At 41.2% G+C, this 19698-nt stretch overlaps 1 protein-coding gene across 1 annotated transcript in view; it reads right to left on the reverse strand.

Moving 5' to 3' along the window:
• The window catches only part of LOC115830170 (SH3 and multiple ankyrin repeat domains protein 2-like), an 82755-nt gene that overhangs the window by 45260 nt on the left and 17797 nt on the right, over positions 1-19698 (reverse strand). Inside the window, exons 9-12 of the mRNA XM_030794219.1 lie at positions 14799-14865; positions 6596-6881; positions 1002-1144; positions 705-818 (exon numbers count right to left, since the gene is read on the reverse strand). Of these exons, the coding sequence (XP_030650079.1) occupies positions 705-818; positions 1002-1144; positions 6596-6881; positions 14799-14865 (610 nt within the window). The remainder of the gene's footprint in view (positions 1-704; positions 819-1001; positions 1145-6595; positions 6882-14798; positions 14866-19698) is intronic.

Consider the following 19698-nt stretch of genomic DNA (forward strand, 5'->3'; position numbering starts at 1 on the left):
ATTGGTTGTGCCAAAATAAGAACCTGAAACTGCCAATAAATTAGCAGAACCACTAGAGTAAATATGAGGATGAGTATGAGTCCCACTAGAGACATATTGACTTGGAAGTGAATGTTTGAACACATTTGGTAAGCATGAAAACTGACACGTGAAGTATCTTTGTTTAGTGCTATGAAGTCACTCTTGAACAAGCACCAGGACACCTTTGCATTCAGGGTCAGAGCTGAGCTGTGAGGTGTGAGGTGTAAGCCGATGTTTTGGTGGGTTCTGAATTGTGCAGAAAAAGATGCATGTATACACACACACGAACCCACACACACACACACACACACACACATGAACCCACACACACACACACACACATACGAACCCACACACATACGAACCTACACACACACACACACACACACACACACACACACACAGAGCCTTGTTTCCATATGGTAGCCAGCTGACACTGGGGGATGGAGCCTCCCTCTTTCTGCCTCTCCTGCTCTGTCTCTCTGTCTCTCTCTCTCTCTTCCTCTCTCTGTCAGACCCTGTTCCTCATGTCAGAGAGCAATGAGCACTGCCATGGGATACCTCCAGGGGGATATGCTGATCACCACTGAACTACACACACTCACATATACACACACAAACACACTCACATACACACACACACACACACACATGCACGCGAGCATGTGCGAGCTGAGACTTACGCGGCCTCTCCTCGTTGGGCTTGGAAGGGATCTCCTCCACACACTCAGCAGGGAACCAGCCCACTTGCCCTCGAGCGCTGCCTTCCCAGTAGCCCCCTTCTCCTATACTGAGAACTGGGCCGAGAAAAGGAGGGGATACAGGACCATAAACGGGAACAGTAACTACAGTAGGGCTAAAAACTTCTGAGTGAGATTTACCAGTACAGAGAAATTTCCAATCTATCTATCAGACTACAGGGAGAGAAGATCTGTGCTTTCTTGCTCAGTTTTACATAGCTGTACTGTGAGAAGACTGACCTTTGACCCTGTCATTCTTGTAGAGGGTGATCTCGCCCTCGGCCTGAGGCTGGTACGGGTGCACCGCCACAAAGAGCCGGCCGGGCACGGCGCTGTACAGCTTCCTCCTGGAGGTTTGGCCCTCTACACTGGCACTGGGACTGCTGTGGCAGAGAGCATTAGCATGATGAGAGAAGAGTGTGGGCACCAAAATATGATGATACACACAAAAACATACACGCACGCACGCACGCACACACACACACAGACACAGACACACACACACACACACAGACATACACGTGCACACAATGCACAACTCGCAAGAATAACCACATTACTAGCACATGACCCATCTCTCTACACATCTTAATTTAAAGGCCCTAAATGCAGCATTCCTTTCTCTAAAATAACAGTCAGGTCACTCTTTCATGCCTGAAGCCACTGACGTCAGCGCTGTGCCAGAGAATAGTAATAGTAGCAAGGGAATGTTTGTGTCGATGTCACACAGGAGAAGGACAGCCGCGCAGGACTCCACTATAGAGCTTGTTCTTGTCCTTCAGCATCTCCCTGAATGCCCAAAAGGAGAAACGTTGCCAGTTTTGTTTCCTAAAGCTGCTCTGATGTATGTGATCTCTAAGTAGGCCAGTGTGAGTGCTGGGCCAGTGGCCTACATAGCCCTGCCCACCGCAGTGTCCTCTCTCTAGGACAAAAACAGGACATGGTGTCTTCTGGGCAGAACCAGGAGGAGCCACGTGTAATGGGACAGGTAGTGCCTTCCAGGAGGAGAATGAAAAGGAAAAGGAGAGGAGAACTCTGCTGTGACTATGTGTAACATGGTTCCAACGCTCTCTGTCCTACAGAGTGAAACCTCCATTGATATCAGAAAGAGTAAAACTGTTTGAAGGAGAGTGTATTACATCCATATCTACCTCATAAGAGATTCCATACTTAACACAAAATAAGTTACTCAATGGTGTTTTAGAAAAACTAATGCGATGAAACTGTGGAGACAGTTGAGCAGTGGGTGAGTAGCAATTACCATAATGTGGTCTGTAGGCTCCCTCTAGTGGACAAAACTAGACATAGCAGCAATTTTCTCAGTGTGGTCCTGGTCACTAATAACACTGATTAAACATTAGCTAAGAACCTCTACAGCTATGATGGATTTCAGCAGCCAAATCTGTGACTCCCGGAGTGTAACTGCTCTTTAACCAAAAGCTTAATAAGAAAGAGAGTACCAACAGTTCCAATATTGTGCTGTAAAATAGAATTGACACCTTCAAATTAGAGGTCTACCATAAAAATAACTGCACCAGAATTTCACTTTTCCACTATATTTGTCTTGAGCGACACATTCACACTTTTTTTCTTATCTAGCGTATATAAATAACATCAAATATCAGATGTGCCAAATACATTTAGGACATTGCGCGCCTATGGCTATAGTTCACTTTTTGAAGTGCTGATTCCGTCAGTACATTGCTCCCTTAAAAGGTGTGAGCTCTCAATGCATTGTCTTACAGTTAGTTTGAGACAAGATGCTGTGCTAGGACATAATAATTATAGCCTGGATCAGTGTCTGGATTCTGTTCGCACATCTAGAACCAACAGCAGAGAAAATATGGCTTCTAAACCTATTACTGTTATACTAGCACAACATCACAAAACAAACCATCTAAGAGCTCAAATACAGGATTCCTAGAAACTGGTCAGTTCCTCTGTAACTAGATCACAGAGGTATCGGTGCATTATATTATCAATTTTCAAAAACAAGCAATTTTGAAATGAAAAAAAGACATTTGAGGTTGGACAGAGCAGAGGAAGAGCTACAGCTGAGAAGGAGCAGGGCTGTCACAGTGCTGGAGCAGGAGCAGATCTGCTCATCCCACATGAAAGGAAAGCTGGACCCTGTGTTGTTAACTTTAAAGAGTTCACTCTCCACTAAGCTGGAGAGTCAGCAGTCATTTGGGTCATTAGTTTCTCATCGCCATGGTAGCACCACAGTGGCCAATCAGAAGGGTCTCTGACCTTTCTGGTCACATCAGTGTTTCTGCTCTGGATCTGAGCTCTAAATGCTATCAGTGGTCATGATTACACTCTTAACTTGATAGGGAGGAACCGAGAGTTGTGTGTAAATGACCACTGCAGATTTTCATAATCATTAACTGACAATCATTATGTGACCCAAATAAACTCAGACAAAACATTCTACCGGCATGACATCATCTGCAGACTAAATAAGATGATCATTCAGAATGAATACATGAAAAGATTATTACATTAAACAAACATTTTCTTAGCTTTACTCAGTGTTTTTGTTCCTCCACATATGAATTCCCATCTCTTGTCTGTTCATTGGCTGGTGATTATTATAAAAAGGAGCTTTTCATTTGGAGTTCTCCTTAATAAAAACTCAGCTGTTTTGTTTGCATTGCTGAATGCTAGTGAATGAAAGGGTTCTATAAATATCTCTTTTAATTTTAAATATGATGCTTACGTAAGCCGGCCTTTATCCTACACACATTTTAAAACCATTTATGTCTGACAAACAAGGTAGAAAGAGAAGTAAGCAGTCTCTGTAAACAGACTGGATTTAAGAAGGGAAACAGATTACATTAGGCTATATGGGACTTTTTAAAACAGACCAACAATACTTCTCCAAAACAATGCATTCTGTACCATTAAGTCATGCACTAGTGCAGTTGCATGCAACCAACACATCAGCACCTATATACAGAACAACTACAGAGTGTAGCTTAAAGTCTGTCCAGGAGGTTGGGGCTACGCAGTGTCAAGGGTGACCTAACATTTTCAGCACTATTAACGTCTATTGTGTTCATGAGGACAGACCTGCACTGCTACCCCAATAACACATCTCAAGTCTGTTGCAAATCTTTTAATAACCTAACTAGATTACATACATATGTTTATATGTGGAAAACAAGGAGAACAGGATGGCATACGTTGTGTGATCTACAACACTAGAACATGAGCAGAGTCATCAGGCCATGGCATTTGACATTTTAAGATGACAGACATCTGTCGCCTGCCGTTGGCCTTTCACTGTGACATTCTGATGCGGTGGGGGGAGGGGAACACTGCAAGCCTCTCGTAGGGGAGTGGGATCGAACTATGCTGGTTGGGAATAGCACAGGGAAGATAAGGCTTGAGTGCTGAAGTGAGAGCTGTCATTCTGAGTAAGTTATTGAGAGGTGTGTGTATATATATGTGTGTGTGTGTGTGTGTGGTAAGAGTTTAAATCTCTGTTCATAAATAACCAACACCTGAGAATACCTGGCAAATGGCACAACGTCGGCAGAGCACAGCACGGCCATCTAACCGTGTATAATGGCTTTCACTGGGAGCCTCAGCTGATGGAATACATAACTGTGCTCCAGAAACACTCTCTCCCTCTCTCTCCCTCTCTCTCTCTCTCTCTCTCTCTCTCTCTCTCTCTCTCTCAGCCTTTCACCCACTGCCTGGGAGTTCCCTAACATCTGGCTCTTCCATCTGAAGCATCACAAACCACTCCAGCAATGCACTGCTGATGTCTTATTCATTTAGGAAACAATACATCTCTCTCACTCACTCACTCTCTCTCTCTCTCTCTCTCTCTCTCTCCCCCCTCTCTCTCTATGCCAGCTGAATATGCCTTAATACAATGTGTCATGTGTAAAATGTCACCATATGTGTGTCTTTAATTTGGAGGTTGGGACAGCACATGTCTTAATCACCTTTGAGTCTACATTACATCACCAACAAATAAAGCTTCAGCACACACAAACACAAGCACAAGCACAAGCACATACACACACACACACACACACACACACTAATCCCTTTGAATGAGAAATACAGAAGAATCACAGAGGCAGATTCGAACAGCTGGGTTGACCCTCAATTTTAAGTCCACAGTGACATGTGGGATAAGCCTACTGTAGCTCAGTGAAAGATGGATGAGTTCTTCTCACACAGCATCTGCACACTTTCAAAAGCTTCAAGACATGACAATCACAACCATCAACACACATTTAAACACACAGTACCTCTCACACAAAGACAGACTTTCGTACGCTCATATCTTACACAGAACAATTTATGAATGATACACATTCACAAATTGACATCTCCCTACTCCTCCACATCTTGGGCACAATGCGAGCTTTGGCTTTTGTACTAACAACATGACACATTAGGAACCTGATCAACAGCATATTTTAACATCCATCCACTGCTAGTTCCAATACACGCAGTTTCACAAATGCACAGAAATATGCATATAGTGATTATCCATCCTAGACATACATGAACGTAAAGCAAAGCAGCCATAGCAACGGCTGTGGAAACTGGGGCGAGTGTCCCACTTTGACACCCCATTCCCACGGCAGAGACGCTAATATATTCACACGGCATTCTGAGAGAAAGCCTGGCCTCGTTAGAGTAGCTAGTAGATTTACACTCATCATATCACTCTTCACCCCACCGAAAAAAAAAAAAAAAAAGTGTGGATCTGGTAACTGTTATAGCACCAAGGAACTCCAAAGGAGGAAGGAGGTCTCCCTGCTGTAAGAGTGCAGAGAAATATAAAGAGTCTTCCTAATCGTACTGTGTAGGGTCCTTAGGAGAGGACTGTGGAGGATTCTGCCAATATGAACAGGGAAACTATATGAAAGCTGTCAGCTCCTATAGAGAAGGGAAGCTATTGAGGGCTTTTTCTCAGCTGTAATAAGGCAGGAAGCTTATTGAGGGAGCTTGCCAGCTGGTATCAAATAGGAGACGTATAAAGAGGACATATTCTTGTAGTACTGGGAACCAAAAGAAATGGGTGTGTCTTTTCTTCTGGGGGACCTTCAGGATGCAGGTGGTCTTTCTGCTTTCCAGTGTCATCCCACCTAGGCTGTAGGACTTCTGTTCATCCGTTAACCAGTTTAAACTGCTTGACTCACAACTGAATCATTTCCTTTTCCATTTCTTACGGCCCAGTCACTGCAGCCATTCTACTTAGTACCCCCTGGGGAGGTGACGTGATTCACACACGCACACACAGATTATGACTCATACATAGATACACTCAGTCAGAGCATGGTTTGGATCATTCCACTGGTGTTATCTCTTTGATGAAAGCCATCCACATATGTACACAATATCTTGAAAGTAGCCGCCACTGTAACGGTGACCACAAAGGAACATCACACCCACTGATTCATTGAAAACTTCAACTATCAGCCACCACAAACATTAAATTGGCTTCTCTGTGGTCAACGAATGGAAGGTGGCTAAGAGAAATGATTCGACAGTTGGTAAGGGGGACTGAGAGATTTTTGAGGTTCATAGTTTCTTGGTGTATGGAGAGATTTATCTTCACCAGAGAAATACGGATTTGAGACAGATGAGTTCTGAAGAACTCTCTGCTGATTGGGGACAGAAAAAAAGCATAGTCTAGTCTATGCAAGATGGAAGAAACTGGTGAAAGTGATAGTGGGTCTTATGAAATTTAGCATATTATTTACACAAATATATAGTGTATATATAACCGTGCTTTAGTGTATAGAGTTGTTCTGTGAGTGTGTGTGTGAGTGTGACTGTGTCCGTGTGTACAACAAAAGCCTCACCGTTTCTGTCTGCGTTGCTCCTCTCCCAGGCGACTGAGAGAGGGGGATCGGCTACGGGGGGCTCGGCCGCCTCGGCCCATGGTCCTCAACGTGCCATTGGGGTTTCTCTGCATCTGCTGGAGCAGTTGAGGGGAAAGGCTACGCTGTGGATGGGACTCTGGAACCACGGCACTCACGCTCAGGTTATTGTCACTGTTGGAGCGAAGCAGCACCCGTGGAGCTGTCAGAGTATTCTGTTGGGGGACCCGCCGGCGCTTGGAGTACGCAGGGGCCTCGCGGAAAGGCACTGCAAAACGGAGCATATGACAGGGAGAGGTAAATGGTTGATGGAGAGAAGGATAAAATGGAGAGTGAGCTCTAAAAATATAAGACCAAACTAAGGCACCGTGTATGAACGTTTTGACCTTGGTTGCCTTATGTCTTGGCAGCAATCATCATTGTGGAAGTAGGGGGGGGAAAAAAGCAAGCTTAGTTTCCCACTAACACAACGTGTACCTCACAGTGGATAGCATCTATAAATAGTACATATCACTGTATTTCTGTATAATTCAGAAATCAAGCATTTCAAAGTTTTCAAAGTCATAGAGAAAGGAGGTTTTACTAAAAAGCAATAAAAAAGGCCAATGCAAACATTCTTGTGAAGATATCTTGGACATTAATGTGCAGAGCTCTTTCATTTAGTAAATGAGCAATTTCAACTACTGAAGGGTAAAAACAGAATACTTTGCAAACACAGCATGGAAAGCTAAGGTTTGTCAGACCACAGTCAAAACCAGCCACATAGTCCACATAGAACTCCTCTTAAAGGTTTTTCTACCAGCCCTTTCACAGGTAAAGATCTGAATGGTTTGCTTATACTGATGACTTTTCTGTGCTCCTATTGCGTTCCTGTGTCCAAATTTTGGTGACATTTCTAAAAAAAAAACAAAAGTTGTCCTTCTGAGAGCATTTCTAAATATCATACAAAATTTTTCCTTGACAATTTCTGCTATTATTTCAGCTTTCCTCCACCCTAGCGCTAAAAATGAATGTCGTGTTCATAACATCACTTATACACACATATCTCCGATTTAATCAGACAGCTGGCCTAATATAATGCCACTGTAAAGCATGTATCACAGATTGTTTGTGATGCAGTGAGTATCATAGCATGTTTTATTATGCCATAAACACTCTAACAGACTCATACCTCTTTTCATAAGTGTACTCTCAATGATCCTTGATTCATTAGAGGTGACTAGACATTCTTCATTGATTTCATTATTACCATTATTATGACAGCAATCAACACTGCTGCTGCGAAGCCTGTGGAGCTCTTCCACCCTTGCAATGATTGAGCCATAATGGACGCTACTGGAGTTCTTCCATCCTTTGAGTGATTACGCAATTGAGCCCTAATGGATGCCACTGGAGTTTTCCATCACTCAGGGCGATAATGTGATTGAACAAGAATGGATCCTCATGCTTATTTCCCTCAGGACTTTTAGGATTAAGTCAGATATGAAGTTCTGACACCAGGCCTCAAAAAGATTACAGTAATTAAACTCTAAAATCAGAATCACCAGAATGTTACTACTATACAGAAAGACATCAGTGACACATTGCCACACAGAGAAGAATACTGTGTTAGCTCATTCTAAACTGAGAGCATGATGGAAGAAAATAGGGAATAACTGTTACACTGGAACGTATTCATGTTTGCTGACCACTTCAGTGTCTGTGATACATACATATGGATATACGTGACTTTAAGGGAAAATGTTGGCTGAGGTAAATCTCACCGACCTTAACATTAGCAGCAGTACTGCCTGCAACTGAACTGAAGTTGTCGCCTATGTTTTAGTTTCACAGATTTTGAAGTGCAGAAAAGAGGTGCTAAGTGCTAATGAGCCAACATTAAAAAAGGTGCTGTAGGCATTCCGTCCCTTTGGAGGCTACTGTGTGTGGAATGGAGGGAGTTCATACAGGGGAAAGCAAAACAAGATCGCAAATCATAAGTGGGCAATTTGTCAGGTATGTACACTCGTGTAGAGAGAAGGATCAGAGAGAGAAAGTAAGAGACAGAGGGAAGGAGGGAGGGAGGGAGAGAAGAGAAGAGAAGAGAAGAGAAGAGAAGAGAAGAGAAGAGAAGAGAAGAGAAGAGAAGAGAAGAGAAGAGAATTTAGGCCTGTTTTGCTCCTCAGAGTCACATATGGGACTGTCATCATGAGAATGATGTCTGTCATGCTCTCATCACATAGGACAATGAATATGTCAACAGTGTGAATCCCTTTGCCTAACTGTGGATTATTCTAGAGTCTTCTCTGAATCTTAAATCCTTAATTACAATGAAGAGACAGGAGGAGGGGACAAAGCTGTGTCTTATGTAATGGCAGGCGCAGCAATCAGTGTAACTCATATCTTGAACTGTCCAATGCACTGGATCAAAGCTGGGATCAAGAACCCTATCAAAAGAAAATCCTTGAGTCAGGCCCCTGACATCAAACAGCTCTGGGTGAAATGTGAACACTGACAGACATGTTGTGTGTAAAACTAGTGGTCAGTTCTGTCTTTTTCATCAGTGAGATTAGCAATAACTGATTAGTTGAGACTGCAATAGACAAAACAAAAAGTATGATTACTTTTTTTTCCCAACAAAATGCAGAGAAAGGATAGTCTGCAATTCTAATGTCATCTGATGTTTGTTTAACTCAGCAACCTTGGAGTCTGATGTCTTGCATATCCAGCATTTATGCGAGGAGGACCTCTAACATTTACTAGGACAATTACTTCAATGTTTTGCACCACATATTCAACTTCACTAATTAATTTTCCATTTACAGCCTAAACACTAGGGCACGGTTTATTCATTTTTTGTTGCTGTTTTGTTTATTTGTTTGTTGTTGCTGTTTCTCTCTCTCTCTCTCTCTCTTTTCGTTTGGAGCATTTTGACACCAAAGTCATGCGGCAACAATTACCATGCTGAACATAATTTAAACTTTCCCCAAGGCCAAGAACAGAAACAACAAACGTAAATTTCTTCTGTGAACATGAATTAACCATACACAACCACAGTTCCACTTACAGAACTGCTAGTACACGCTTCTCCAAGTTTCAGTTCTCTTGAAAGATTACACCATTCATCAGCTACAAGAAACGCACCCATTCAGTTCTGGCTCAGTTGCTCTTACCTTCCTTTTTTAAGGCGTTGAGGAAAGACTTCATTTTACTCCGAATGACAGCAATTTAATATAATCCCTTCATTTCAGTGTTGCTTCGCAAAAAAAAAAAAAAAAAAAAAAGTCGGGAGTTTTGGTGTGGCAAGTTCCGCAAAAGGGAAAAATGGAGGTTGCAAGGCTTGCTTAGTGGACAGGCATTTGCCGGCGCAAATGACACACTGCTCGAGCGCACCCCGCATGATTCTGCCTGTCACAGTCTCTGGACTCTGCGTGATGTGCACGGGCTTTTCTCGCTTTTGCGTCTCTCGCTCTCTCTCTCTCTCTCTCTCTCTCGCTCTCTCTCTCTCTCTTTTCCTCTCTCCCTCTCTCTCCCATCTCTCTCGCTCTCACACATACGTACGCACACACTCATCCATCTATCCACAGCTGTACTTTTAGGCGAGCGTAAGCGCGCTAAATTCACTCTTGAGGAACAGTGGAGACTGCACGGAGCGAGTGAGAGGAAAGTTACATTCTGTTCTGTCCTCCAGCCATTTAATAATGTTATGTAGCCTGAATGCAAAGTATCCATTGACTAACCGCATTTTATTAAACTATGTGGATGACACACACGAACTAAATCTTAGTTATGCCCGGGGCATACTGAAATGAATGAGTTACTTCTTGAGAAATAACATGTAAATTTATGAATTAAAGCTGCGATAGGCTATATAATTTCCCGGAACGCTGAGGGAAAACAGCTCAGGAGAAACAGCTGTATCAGAAACAAATCCTTAGTGTTGCTAAGCAACTCAAGAAAGGCTGTCTTTCCCAACAGAGCAAGTTCCTTTGTTGAGGCATCAATAAATTCCCTGACTGGATCCCGTTTTTACAATGAAAAGCAAAATACCTTTTTCCTTTTTTTCAGTGTGAATTTTGTGCGTGCGTACTTTATACTCACCACTATGGTGTGTAAAAAGGCATGTAGAAGAGTTTTATCTCTTTCTTTTTTTATGCATCACTATGTCTTCTACCCGTGTAGTGTGCGGTTGTGTGTGCGCGCGCACCACGGCACAAAAGATTTAGAAATATATTTCAGATGACAAACACCAAAATGTTTTAAACGACAGAGCCCAGGTATGAGCAAACAAACAATTAAAACCAAAGAAATAATTTAACTAGCTCTCTCTTACAGACAGGCTGCTAGGTTTGGACCCATAGAGAATTCTGTATTCTAACCCCATACCACAAAACAAACCAATTAAAGGGATCCAGGCTAAACATAATCAAGGACCACATGAGCAACACAGTAAAGCTGGGGTGACTGTCTGTAATAGGTCTCCCAAGTACTGAACTGTTAACGTCACTTATGTGATCTAATGAGGTCAGGGAGGCGAAGGTGCTCTACTGTAGGACAGAGTAGAATGTTTTCTGAGCAGGCAAGAGTCAATAGCTCATCACTACCAACTGCTGAGAGAGAGAGGTGGGGGAGGTATTCTGAAGAGGACAGAAAAATGAGAGCGTCTTATCAAAACAGCATTTTGTTTTGTTTTGTTCTTGTTTTTTGTTTTTTCAATTTTATTTAAATCCTGTAGAGGTGTCCTCCACTCTCCGCAAGGTTACTGGAACCACCCCAGGCGCGTGCGCGCGCACACACACACACACACACACACACACACACACACACATTGGGCTTGGACATTTTAATGAAGTCTCAGATCAACAAAAAAATCTCACAGTCCTTACTAATCTCCATTTAGCTACTTAAACAAGATTAGGTGCTCTTGCATGTGGCATCAGAAACTGTTCTGTTACTCATTAAAAAGATGCCAGAATAAACCTCAGATACTGCAGCAAAACTAAAACCATTCTGTGGTCTGTATGGTTCTGACCTCTGTAGTTTCTGGTGAAAGCTTAGTCAGATAAAGTGATTACAACAATTTTCACTTACGTTGGTGGTGTTGAGTGTTGTGTTTGGGTGTTTTCATAATGTGAGTTAATGAGTTTGCTGTTGCTGTGGGATTAATGTACCTTTGCAGCACATGCTCTAATACACAGAGCTGTAAATCACACATAGGACTGTACTGAGTAACAGTGTACTGAACACAGAATATAACATAACAATTTATAATGTCAACATGTTGGCATTGATAGATAACAGGTATAATTAAATAGCGAATTATGGAGCACAAGAGTACAGTGTTGTTTTGTTTTTTTGAAAAATGTCACTTATGCGCCTGTAAACTTATTTTATGCACAATTCATGCATTTTTTTCTCTGAACAAAATTAAAAAGAATAACACCTTTTTTGTGCTGTGTGAGACATATTGCCTGTATTACTGTATAAATAGAGATTAAGGAAGTAACTATCCCAATAAATGGTGATATCATTCTTTATAATAGTTGTAAATGCATGAATCCTGTGTGGATGTTTTTATTCCTCAGAGTCCAAGTGGACACCTAATTAGTAAGATTACCCCTCATCTTATGCTCATACAACAATGGTAAAAAACATACTACTACCTGGAAGAATTCTTTTAAAACATTGAATAATGGTAATTTTCATAAAACCAAGACCATTCGCTCCTGTTTTGGGCTGAATAAGGAGCATTACATCAAGTGTTTAAGGAAAACATTTGGTTGACAAAGCGACCCTGTTTGGTGGCCAGGACACGATTAAAAAGAAAAAAAAAAGAAATAGAAAAAAAAAAACTTGTGTAGAGTTTATCAAATGGGGCTCTAATTAAGGTGAATTTGGGAAAAAAAACCTAATTGAAAATGATCATGACTTATCATACAAATATGCAGTTAATACAATATATTTGATGCCCCTAATTTTTTTCAATAAGAATGTTGGGGGGGATTCAAGGGGATCTGGTTGATTTACTCTCTGTTCTCACCTCTTCTGTTGTTGCATACTTAACCATACACATATGCACTCACACATACTGCCGCAAACTAGATCACGGATCCAACAAACTAATGAATGTGGGTCCCTGACACCATGGCAGCCCATATATGTTGTTGGAGTAAGTGATGACGTTTCTCCAGGACATGAAGTTACCTTGATGACACAGTCAGACACACTGCTTGGAAGACAATCAATCATACTGGCCACTGAAACATATGCATGTCACCCCTAAAGTATAAGTCACTCCCAAACTGACCGTGACTTAGACCATATGTTAGATCAAGTCTAGAGATACAAGATCAGTTCCTTCTAGTTAGTAACAAAATGCTTTCTTCCATATCTATAATTCATTAACTCCATTATTCATATTGCATAAAAATCATATGGAACAGTTTACATGCCTTGTGCTCACTTTTAGCATCCAAGAGTGTTGAAAAAATTATGGTGCACATACATGTCAGAATAACAAATGTCACTAACATGACAAAAAATCAAATCCAACAGGAATATGGCATATGTTACATTAACACTGAATACTTACAATAGTTACGCTTCTGTCAGATGCTTTTCTAATGGAATATGAACAAAGTGTAAAGGCTAAGCTGTGTATTACACCATATTAAAAGTCTCAGTAAAACATGACCTCTTTGTAAGGATACTGTAACATTCTGTGCAAACAGCTTCATTCAAACCTCCCCCAAATCCAAATGACGATGTTTCGTAAGAACATGATCTAGCATGCCGATGTAGCTTAGTGCTGTTATATCTTTCCAGAAATGGAATTCTGGGGTGGAGAAGGATGATGGGAAATGAGGTACAGAATGGTTGGCATACAAGAAACTTCATGATGCCGGAATTTTTCTCTCTGAAACCACCAAAGAGTCTTAATGCTTACTGCAAATAATCATTAAACTCATATGCTGCACAGACAACAGCATAAACATTCCACCAGGTACCCAGCCGAAGGTGCAACCAAAGCAGAAAACACTACACTCATATACACACACACACACACACACACACACACACACACACACACACACACACACACTCATACACACATGCACCCACACTCTCACATACACAGAAAAAATTCCTATCGCAATTAAGCCAAGACCTGAGTTAGAGCGAACACACCTTTCTTTGCCTTGCAGCAGGCGGAACCCATAGTCAAAATTCCGACGTTTAAAAAGTCCCATCACAGACAAGCAGAGGTCTGGGTTGTGAAGAGTTTGTGTGTGGAGTGGAAGCAGAAGGTACTCTTCAGCACAGTGACCTGTCTCGGCCATCCCAGAGGCCGGGTGGGCTGCAGGGCCAGTGTGTTAGGGTCCATGGAGCTGCCGTCAAGAGCCAGATGAAAGCTAATCCTGCCTTTTTTTTTTTTTTTCATTTAGCCGCAGGACAGCTGTGGCGCGCTCAGGGAAACAATCGCGGATTATAGCTCCTCTTTATTTATTTATTTGTTTGTTTGTTTGTTTATTTATTTATTTCATTTGTGGGAGGCTTCTGGTCCTCCATGTTTAGTCTTTATATCCGTGTGAAATAGCTGTATTTATGAATAAAACTGATTGAGAAATCAAGTTTGAGAATTTCAGTCCCTTTAGGAAATAAACAGTGTATGAAGCCCCTCTTTTTTCTTCTCGTTCTCTTCCTGTCTCTCTCTTAAAGACACACACACACACACACACACACACACACACACACACACAAACAAGCAATCTGCTCTGTCTAACTGATGTCACCTGAAGAATTGCATACAGTCTAGCAGTGAATAAAAGCTATAATCCCTCAGAAACAGGGTGGGCAAAAGGAGCAGGAATGAGGTGAAATCCAAATCCAATCAGAGCTCAGATCCTCAGCAGCAAAAACACACTCACGCACATGCTGAAATTCTCACACACCTGCACACATTTACGTGGGAATATGTTTATATACCCATTTCTCAAAAGGACCGATAATATTTCAGATTTCTAGGAAAAACAGTGCGGCGCTTTGAGAGTGTGTCTAAATCGGTCTGCATCTCTTCTCTCCTTGAGGAGCAATTCTCTCCCTAATCCTCTAGTTTGGGATTAGTCCAGTGTGCCTCAGCTGCAAGCACAGTCAGAGGACTCAGGATTGGTACATCAGCTCAGAGGGGTGTGTTTTTATCACTCACCTATATCAGTCTCTTTGTGGTTCTTTATCAGCTCAGCCAACTCAAAGTTGCCCGCAATTATGGCCACCTGAAAAACAAACAACAAGATATATAGTCATATTCTCTCTTGACTGGGATAACTCTACACTTTGTTTCAATTTATTAGGTGTTTATTTGTTTTATTGGGTGCTGCACTCTATAACGCATGTGATAGAGACACAGTTTCAAAAAGACTGATTCACAAATAGAAAGTACCTTATGAACACATGCAAATAGATAATAACTGCAGTTGCATTTGAATTGACTGGCAGTGACAAACCAGGTTTTCCCATCAGTCCGCCCGGCTACAATATCTGAGCAACAACACACAGTTCATTGACTACGTTTGGATAAACATCTCTGTCTTTACATGCAAGTTTTTTTCTTTTTTTTCTTTTCTTGTGAGGTTATGCATGTGTGTATGTATTTGTTGTTCTGCTTTATAATCTGAACATGAGTTCAGCTCAAGATCTGAGATTTAGATTTAACCATCTGCAAACTCTAATCAGAAGTCATCTGGAACCCACTGAACAACACATATGCACACATGCACACACACACACACTCACACACACACACTCACACACATACGCACACATATACGCACATAAACAGAAGCTCATTCATCTATAGTATGTGGAAATACCCTTATGATCCCTGATCAACTCCTGATCTTATGCCCCAACACACAGATGCGTGCGCACACACACACATACACTTAAAGTCATACTGCACAGTGTAATGAAGGGGGTCATTCTCTATGTGTATGTGTACTCAGCCAGAAAAAACCTCACATTTCACGATCAGTACAGAAAACAAAAGACAGAAGTGGAAAAAGTGGCTATGCAAAGTACTATGTTTACCACATAACACTATAGTAATTAGAGTCAAGTAAAATAAATAAAACAAGTCTAATAAATAAAACGGTAACCTGATATAATCTGCTGCCACCTCTATAACTGTGGGATGTGCATACACTTCACCCTTAAACCTCATCTGTGCCAGAGCCTACGTGTCCACCAGGAGGTGGCAGAGAGTCTGTGCCACTACACTAACACACACACACACACACACACACACAGTGTTGGAGCATCGACAGCAGGAGCATTGTAACAGTGCACTATTCAGTTGACACTGTAGATATTTAAATACAAAACAAATCTGGACATAATCTTATCTGGACAATGGCTCATCCTATTAATCAACATGAGAGAACACTCAGTTTTGAAAACTGGACAGCACCACAGGAGCTGCAACAAGCTACAACAGGCCACATGGCATATAGTAAGTGACAGTGCATTGGATAGACACATTAAATCAAACATAACGGTATTCTCTCTCTCTCAAAACAGAGTGTTTGGATTTGTGTATGTACACACACACACACACACACACACACACACACACACGCACACGTATGTCCACAAACAAACACGTGAGCTTCTCACCTAAAGGTAAGAGAATATCCCATGAATAACTCATAGGGAGATTCATCCAGCCTGAACTGGACAAGTATCAAATGAGCAAAAACAAAGTGACAGGAATGGGTTCACTTCACATCTTACTGATACTGTCAACAGGCCAAAATACTTTAATGATGGGCCATGCCACAGTGGTCTGATAGGGTCATCTTCCTTTCCCTCTTTACTATACAGCTAAACTGAAAAGGCATGGTGCTAAATGGAGTCTAAACTACATGTACATTTACTGGATCAATCACTGGATCAATCACTGTTCTCAGAGGTACACTATACAAACATAACCAAACAGGATATCTGATTTTATAGATCTACTAACTTTATGAAACATCCAATCATAAATATAACTGATATTTTGCCCGTGTTGTCAAAATGCAGGTTATAAAGACCACACACAGAAGCGCATAATATTTAAAGTACACGACTTTTTAAAAATCGCTCTCTTTGACCGCGGTTCGGTGTGTAATAAAAATGTAGGAACAGCCCCTTCTATTTTGGTTTGGAACACTTCTAAATGAGAGAAGAGGACTCGGACGCACCCATCTCTCTCATAGAAGCTGAAAACAAGTCAACTTCAAAAATGAAATTCTCAAAACAGTAGATCTGTGGCACTACAGGATAATACATAATACCTCTGTTTCACTGTCTGTGTCATCAATAAATGTTACAGCTTTCCTTCAAGTTGTTCTCTAAGAAGTGGGTCAAAACTGTATGTAGCACCATTGTATTTATAATGTACTAACAAATAATAATCAATCAAGATTATCTCTGAGGTGACACGGGATGAACAAATCCAATTTTAAGAGAAATGATTATTTGGATATAGCCGTAAAAATCTTTCAAAACTAAGATAATAACCACATTTTAAATACAGCAAACTGTCCTATTAGAGCACATAAATTTTGTTGTTTCTAGGTCAGAGGACAAGAGGAGACTAAGCTGATTCCACAGAGAAGAAACAAGGATAACAAATTACACTAGTGAGAAAACAAGAGGTGGTCTTAATCTTTAGTTCAACTGTTTGCTAGTGTGCTGTCAAGAACAGACATCCCTGGAAATTTAAAATTCAAAGCAGCCGCTGAAGCTAGTAAAGCAGGGCGAAAAAAACATCATCGCTGAGGCATCTAAACAACCCTCACTTTTAACATTAATTAAGACCAAAGGGATGGACTCTATAGGAACGGAGATGAAGAGCAATAACTCCTGGCTGCCTTTTGTTAGAAGCCCAGTTAAATAGGCCAGTCAAATATTCTCATGTGGCAGCTACTGTTTCACAGGTCTATATAAATAACATGATCATAAGACACACGTGAACTTTTCAGGTCACTGTCTTTTGGCTGATGTCAGAGTTCTTGTAGTTCTGACATCATTTTCACCACGCTTCACCTCACAGGGTTTCCTCAGTTAAATCTCATGTCCTCTAACTCATACCAGTGCCAGCTGTTTTATGCAGGAGGATATTACTGCTGATAGTGAACGTTGTACTGCTTTGATTTACTATAAGGACCACAGGCTAAATCAAGCAGAACAGATATCAAACTGCATCTCTCTATATCTTGGGGACAAAGGCACATTGAAGAAATGATAATTTAACTCTTTCATGTCAAGTACCACATGGGCAGATCCCACTGAGTTGCTGGGATGAGCAAAGGTTGCTATGGAAACCCAGTTTGCATAATGGTGGGAGGAGAAGATGGGGCAGTTGAGCCTACAGCTATATCCGTCTTGGAGAAGATGTAGATTCAGTCAGTTCTTAATTAAGACTGAGGAGAACCCCTAAAGCAACAGATTAAAGAAAAGGAAGATGGTGGTCAAACTTATACCTAATAGAAAAGCAATGGTTTTTATGTGAATACATAAACGAACAGACAACCAGATTGTATGCAAAATATGCTACAGTATGGCTTACAATTCTATTTATGAAATTAAATAAAAAGTTTGAAATAAGCAAATTGTAATATGCAGAGACAGGGTAAGTCAATATGTCCTGCAAGGCATTTAGTATGCTTCAGTAATTCAAACTACATGCTCTGTTCAAAGGTCATATTTAGGCATATGAGTATGAAAGAAACTGACTCATTCTCTGGCAGGAAAATAAGAGATAAAAGGAAGGCAAGACAAATGGAGAGAGAGAAATAGGGGAGTAAATTAGGAGAAATATGTAAAAGTTAACATCAACAAAGTGTGACCTAGTCATTTTTAATAGTTCAATTCTCCAAGCCCTCTGCATACATTATGAGGATATGAAATAGATCAGGCGTGGGGGCATTCTGAGCTACTCAAGTGAGTTCTAATTGATGAGATGGTGAGACAGCGTGCCCTATATTTAGCCTCCTGGGCAAGGCAATAGGAAGGCACCGTGAAAAGGAATCAAAGGCTTACCATTGCCATGTCCCAGTGTGCAACAGGAATTACGTAAGCACTCCTACAGAGGAGTCAGAATCAGCGCAGCGATCATTCACAGATCTGATTACAGATACAAGCGTCATTCTGTGTGTAGCGGACACAGCCGACCAACAAACAAATCTTATATGAACATTATTTTTGCATGTTTCTTCTTATTGTCTCCATGAGTACTTATATTAGTTGTTTCAAGTTTTTTTTTTTCCCCTCTCAAAATCAGTCAAATTCAAACTCTTCTGGGGAATTGGTACTGTCTTATGGGCTACGGGTTCAGCACAAGACTGTGTTCACATTGAACATTCACTGCTATCTTGTTCATGGTCCTCTGTCTTTCACTAGAGCGTGTAATGCATAATTCAGTCCCATTCTCCCAGAGCATATAAACTATTGCAGGAGAGTAACTACCGTTATAGCTCAGTGGGAATGGATGAAGCTTTTCCATGAGCCAAATTCATATGTGCATGTGGGTGTGCGCATGTGTGTGTTTCTCTCTCTCTCTCTCTCTCTGTGTATGTGTGTTTGTGTGTGTGTGTGCATATTTCAGCACGATGAAATGACTGCCAAAGCGATGTTCCTAATTTAGAGCAAAGGTAGCTGAAAATAAAAATCGTTGCTGTGAAACACAAAAGACTTCAAATGGTCTCCAAATATTGTTTGTTTTACTAAAGGACAGTCTCACGACACAATAGATTTATCAATTTATAAGATTTACTGATCTGTTTGTAAAAGAAAACGCACTCAAGAGATCAATTTATACGTCAGCTAAAATAATAGCTGTTAAACATCACTACAAGGACTTTACTGAATTAGACTTGGGGTGAATAGGGACAAGGGACATGCGTACATATATTCATGCACACACATAAACAAATACGCTCAACAAATTCTTAGCGAGCCACGCTGGTCAGTGGTCTTGGTTGGGAGGGCAATCAAGGGAATCTGTCTGTCCTTACTCATTCACTCTACTATGCAGAATGGGATCTTCAAAAGACCAACATTAA

The sequence above is a fragment of the Chanos chanos genome, chromosome 2 (assembly GCF_902362185.1).
Source record: "Chanos chanos chromosome 2, fChaCha1.1, whole genome shotgun sequence".
NCBI lineage: Eukaryota > Metazoa > Chordata > Actinopteri > Gonorynchiformes > Chanidae > Chanos > Chanos chanos.